General features: G+C 56.8%; 1 protein-coding gene across 1 annotated transcript; it reads left to right on the top strand.

The window, feature by feature from the left end:
• Positions 1 to 2,655: 2,655 nt before the first annotated feature.
• Positions 2,656 to 4,686, top strand: RPS15 (ribosomal protein S15). Its single transcript, XM_049808999.1, has 4 exons — positions 2,656 to 2,741; positions 3,117 to 3,198; positions 3,433 to 3,667; positions 4,516 to 4,686. The coding sequence occupies exons 1-4, from the start codon at positions 2,735 to 2,737 to the stop codon at positions 4,627 to 4,629; spliced, it is 438 nt and encodes a 145-aa protein (XP_049664956.1). The 5' UTR covers positions 2,656 to 2,734; the 3' UTR covers positions 4,630 to 4,686.
• Positions 4,687 to 6,114: the final 1,428 nt, after the last annotated feature.

Genomic DNA, 6,114 nt, shown 5'->3' with positions numbered 1-6,114 from the left:
TTTTTAAGAGAAATTTTCTACTATGTATGCTGGCTTATTTTTTAATTTAAAACAGGGTTTCCGTTAGCACTGTTGGAAGTGAGGGTAAGCTGCAACCCCCTTACTCCTGACATTAGTGGTGGGGCGGATGGTTCAGAAACTCTGGGAGTTAAAAGAAATCTACTGAGTGTATTTTGCTTTTGTTACCTGATGGTATAGAACTGGTAACAAGGCAGGTGCAGACTTGTTGACGCACAGAGTCACTTACGAAGTGCAGTGTTAGATCTGTGCTTCAAATGCTTTCAAATCCTCTGTGGATTTCATTAGGGGTTAACGGAGGCCTTGTTAAGATGTAGATTTCCCTCAGGCAAAAGGTTTAGGTGCATTTTGCACTAACCAGTGATTACCCCTGGTTTGAATAAAGAGAAGTACATTTGGATTAGAAACACAAGCCTGTCTCCATTTTTTTTTTCTTTTGACAAAAAAGTTTCTTGTGAATATGTGTTTTCATGAGAAATCAATTGGCAGCCTTGAAAATCACGTCTTAACATCAATATACAGGCTTACGCTGTGCCTCAATGGACTGTTAAACTACTAGCAGTGGAATTCAGTCAGCACTTCTTCATGCCCACTCAACTCTTGCCCTCTTCATGAGAGAATCAGCTGTGCTGGTTCAGGGTCTGGGGTGGCACTGTCGGATTTGCTTTGTAGAGGCTGAAGAGCCATCGCAGCTGTTGTTGGCTCTGACCTGGATTGGATTTGACATGAAGGGCTCTTGCACGGAGTCTCCTAAACCTGCTGGCGTGCCTGTCGCCAGAGCTGCAGGCGGCTCTGCACGCATTCGGTCAGTCACATGTTGACAGTGGTGATGTTGAATGCTGCTCTTCTGACCTTGAGGATTCAAGACACTGTGCAGAACGCGTTCTTACGAGCTGCAAGGGGCACGTGTAGGTATCTCATGGATTTGTGCACCTCCAAGAGAGTGTCCCTTGTCTCTCTCCCTACTTCTGAAATCCAGAGGTAATCTTGCTGGTGACGTGATCTGCTGGTGCTTATTCAGGGCTCATGTTCCTCATTTCTGTCCCGATGCAGTAAGTGTGCTTCTGCTACCTCAGGTTGATGATCTGGTTACCGTGTACCTCTTTTGGGGGGAGGTTCTCTGTAACTGCTGAGAGCAGCATAAAATGGGTAAAACATGGATTTACGAGCATTTTACAAGCATCTTACTGTGTGGATTAGACCTGGGTTTTCTGGAGTACCGCTTTGGCGTTTGTCTCATTTAAATGTGGGGTTGAGTCCATGGGAAAGGAACGATTCTAACATGGTAAATGAGCACCGCGCAGTGAAACTGGTCGTTGGCTCAGAGGCGGCAACACGCCACGTCTTGTCCGTCCTTTACACATGAGTCTGAGGGCAAGCTGTTGTGTCAAAACCAAACCTTATCTGAGGAACCTTCTCCCAGGGCTCGTGTACTGCTGGATGTGCATCTGCTTATTAGTTGTCTCTGCTCTTGTTAATCGCTATTAATAAGGCTTACGTCTTCGGGAATGGATAGCGCACTGTTGCAAGTTTAAAGGACTCTTTTTGCAGGAGCAGATGTGGTGTTGCTCAGCATGACTTCAAATTCAGGATGTGTTGGGATGTATCCGTGGTGCTGGAGGTCACTGGGTTGCTCTTGGAAGGACTTTGATCAGTTTGGGGGAGGGGGGGGGGGTTTGTGGTTTGTCTGGATCGCACCAGTTCTGCTCACTGTGAATCCTCTTGGCTCTGCTTCTCGCTCTGTTACTTCCACGAGCACAAAGCATGCGGTGCTTCCCTGCCGGAACGGGAGCCGCTCATTTTGCGTTCCGTTTGCAGAGGTGTAACTTGGTGCTCTGACGTGGTGCGACCGCTTTGACTTCCTCCTTGAGGTTTGGTTTGTAATTTACCACTGCGCGAAATACACCCTGGGAAATGGTATTAGTGCAAAACCATGGCACTTCCAACGGCACGCAGAACGGAAGGAGGCCTGAAGTTGTTGCTGCTCTGCCGCCTTTCAAGCTCTTCTTGGATAAAGGGTTTTGGAGACAGATACCTTCTGTGCAGAACCAGCTCTTCCAGGTTAGCGCAGGACATTGCATCTGTGTGAAATTCATCTCTGCCCAGGGACAAACCCAATCGACCTGTGCCAAGAGATGAGCCGTCTGTCCTCGCTTTCAACCCTCCGCTCGGAGCGTGAGCTGGAAAAGCTGCCCGGCTCCTGGTGGGAAGCAGGAAGGCAGCGGAAGACGAAGATCCATTGGTGAAAGATGAAGGCTGGGTGAGGGATGCGGCGGTGAGGTCCGGCGTTGTGGCTGCAGCAGCACGTAGTAGTTGTGCTGCGAAGGTGACTTCGGCCTCCCTTCTGCAACGTTTATCGCTCCGGTTTATCTCCTGGGGCTCTGCCTCCAGCCCCTGTCCCCCCTCTCTGCCCCACGTGTCCCCCGCCATCTGCCCTGGGGAAGGAGGAGTGGGTTTTGGGCGGAAAAAGGAGGGTCTGTCCCCCAAACAGCGTGTCCCTGCTCCGCCCTGTAGCCGTTCTCTGTACCAGCGCCAACCCCCACCCGCCCCGCGTTATACCCGAGCCCCCACAATAGCGCGGGGCGCGGCCCCTTTAAGGGAAGTGAGGGCGGAAGCGCTGCCGGACGTTGTGGGGGGCGGGGCTTCCCGCCGCAGCTCTCGCGAGATCCGCCCCTTCCGGCCCGAGCGCGGCCTTTTCCGAGGAGACCCGGCCAAGATGGTGGGTGCGGGCGGGGGAGCCGGCGGCTCTAATCGGGCTCCATCCTCCGCGGGGGCGACCCGCAGGGGCCGGGACCGCCGCTGCCGCCGAGGACGGCCCGGTCTCTTCCCTGGGGCGCAGGGGGCTGCCCTCCCCTGCGTCCTGCCGGGGCCGGAGCTGCCCCGGCCGGGTTAGGCCTCAGAACGGTGGGAGCCTGCTTCCCCAGGGCCGGGCCCGGCGGCGGCGTTGAGGATCCCGGGGGGGGGGGGGGGGGAGGGCGCGGTCTGGGGGGGCCTGCGGCACTCGGTGCCTGCGGCCTTCCCGTGGGTGTGTGGGGGTGAACGAGGGTCTGGGCGGCCCTGACACCCCCCGTTTCCCCGGTGCTGCCGGCTGCAGGCAGAGGTGGAGCAGAAGAAGAAACGAACTTTCCGGAAATTCACCTACAGAGGGGTGGACCTAGACCAGCTCCTCGACATGTCCTAGTAAGAGCCGTCAGCGGGGCACTGCCCCCCCCCCCCCCTCCCCCGGCCTGGGTTTGGGGGGCTGGGGACTGTTCCTGCGGGTTGGCGCAGCTGAAAAAAATGGTGTTTTGGCTGGGTGGTTCTGTAATTTCTTGTCTGCGCTGTTTGAGTGGGTAATGTTGCCAGTGAGGGGTCCCTGGGGGAGTGGGCTCCCCGCGGGCTGCGTTCCAGGCTCGGTTTCTCCATCCCTTCCAGTGAGCAGTTGATGCAGCTGTACAGTGCCCGACAGCGCCGGCGTCTCAACCGGGGTCTGCGCCGCAAGCAGCACTCCTTGCTGAAGCGCCTGCGTAAGGCCAAGAAGGAGGCACCGCCCATGGAGAAGCCGGAGGTGGTGAAGACCCACTTGCGGGACATGATCATCCTCCCCGAGATGGTGGGCAGCATGGTTGGTGTGTATAATGGCAAGACCTTCAACCAGGTGGAGATCAAGGTGAGGCGTCACGGCAGCATCCCAACAGCTTGGTTCCGAGCTGAGCTGAGCATCCTGAATGCATCTGCGTTATGTTTTTTAATGCTTTCTATAGTCCTGCTCCTGCCCTCTGTCTGACGGGGAGGGCGAGGCTCCTGCTTGGAGTAAAGCTGGCCCTGAGGGACACCTGAACGCATCCGTCCTGAGGACGGGCTGCTCGCACAGGGGTCCGAAGGCTTCGGTGTGGCTTGGACGTAATGAAATAATATGGCAGTTGGGAGCACGCGTGTGCTGCTGCCTCAGGAGGGCTGGGGACGTGTGCTGGCTGTGCTCAGCCCTGGCTCCCTGCCGAGCACAGCACTGGTTTCGGATGAAACGGATCTGTGAGGTTTCCTGGGAATGGAATAACCTGCAGGGTGGTGTGACCTGATACTACTGGTGCGATTAAATGCCGCTTTCAGTTTGTATCTGGTGTTACATCCAACCTGGAAGTGTACCAAAAAGCCCCGGAGGCTTGTGTCTCCCCTCTCCCGGGAGGCACGGTGCTGGTCAGGGGCTCTTGGGGGGCAGAGGGAGTCCCTCATCCCGCTGAAGCCCTCCAGCCCCACAGGAAACTGGCAGCACCTGTTGGCCACAGGCCCTGGCCACCGCAGGAGGAGCCCGGACACGGCGACAGTGCCGTGGGCAATGCCTGCTCCACGCATGGCGTTGTTGGAACAACCGGCTGCGCCAGGGCTTCTGCCAGCGCAGGGATGAGGGTTGTGACCGTCCCCGACCTGCCACAGGGACACTTTGGGGAGGGGGTTTGTGGTCTGTTGCCACTGGCTCGGGTCGCTGCCTCCAACATGGATCTCTCCTTTCCCTTCCAGCCCGAAATGATCGGTCACTACCTGGGGGAATTCTCCATCACATACAAGCCAGTGAAGCACGGCCGGCCTGGCATTGGTGCCACCCACTCCTCCAGGTTCATCCCTCTGAAGTAATGAGGCGCTGCTGGGAGCCTTTTCTATGTGTAAATAAAGAGATTTCTCCCGGCTGTTTCTTTCCTGGCCTTGTGGTTCCCGGGGCTGTGGGCTCACGTCGGGGCGGGCTGGGGCACAAGCAGGCAAAACTTAAATCACGATTTCATGTTTTCCTGAAGGTTTCCCTTTCTTTTTTTTTTTTGGCACTCCTTTTCGGTCAACACATGCAGCAAACACTTCTCTTCAAGTGGGTTTGGTGGATGAAGGAGAATTCCTTGTGCTTTGCTGGGAAGTGGTAAATGGCACTTCCATGTTAGTTTGTGGCACTTCCATCTATTTAATTTCATTTTGAGCAATGTTTGCATTGCCCTGGGCAGGTGACAAAGGATGTGCTTGCCAAATTGAGAGGTGGGTGAGTTCCCAGGGCTTCAGAGCCAGCCCCGCTCCTGGTGGGGAGGCTGCCAAGGACACCAAGATCCCAAACAATTATTTTCTCATCTTAGATTTTTGGATTCTAAAGGCTTTTAGTGTCTTGTTGGCTCAAGAGTGGTGGTGGCTGGGGCGGGGGGCAGTGAGCTGGTGCTTCGCAGCTTGGGCTGAGAGGGAGGAACGTTTCCCTTAGTGATTCTGGGGGGAGAAGCTGCTCTTCAGTACAGGGTGGATGATCCGGGGCAGATGGATGATCCAGTGCCCCCGGGTCCTGGGCTGAGGCCAAGGGAAGCTGGCCAGCACCCGATGGCTGAGCCGAGAGCCGCTGTCAGTGCCAGGGAACGGGGACAGGGATGGCCAGTGTCCCCAGCTCTGAGGAGGCTTTTGAGGCAGTGGCCTCTCCAAAAACCACCGGGCCAAGTCTCCAGCCCCGGCGGCGGTGATGGGAGCCCCGGCACTGCCGCGCTTTGCGACGCCGGGGGCTGTTTGTCACTGTCCCTGCGGCTCCTGGCGTGCTTGTCTCTGGTTTTGCTCCTTGTGTCACCCCTTTCAGCACCAACACCACCACCCTGCCCCGGCACGTCTCGAGCGTCGTGGTGATGGATGGGTTTTGGCACAAGCTGCGCTGGGAAAACCTCGCGACCTTCAGGCGGGCAGTGACGCAGGCGCACAGCCGAGATGGTGGCAAATGCTCTGATGGTCTCATCCCGGTTTTAGTGGGACTGAAAAGCCATGCCTTTGCCCTGCAAGGCCTTGGCACCGGGAGCAGCTGGGCTCAGCACCAGCCCCGGGCTCTGGTTGGATTGGTGCAGGCTGTCAGCAGAGGGGAGGGTGGCAGCCAGGGCCGTGCCCGGGAGCTTTGGGACACACTGAGCTCAAGGGGTGGTTTCGGCACGTCCCTGCCACTGGCCCCGAGTGTGTTAGGGGGTCTCTTGGCACCTGGCGCCAGGCTTTCAGGTCTTTCAAACACCCACCAGCCCTTTCCTCCTCCCTCGTGATGCTGTGGCACGGCCAGGGCCATTTGTCCTTCAGGGAAGATCTCCCATCATGGTGCTCGGGGTCCCTTTTGTTCAAGAA

This window comes from Accipiter gentilis, chromosome 8 (genome assembly GCF_929443795.1).
Source record: "Accipiter gentilis chromosome 8, bAccGen1.1, whole genome shotgun sequence".
Lineage (NCBI taxonomy): Eukaryota > Metazoa > Chordata > Aves > Accipitriformes > Accipitridae > Astur > Astur gentilis.
The sequence above is the reverse complement of the archived record's forward strand: the minus strand, read 5'-3'. Positions and strand labels throughout refer to the sequence as shown.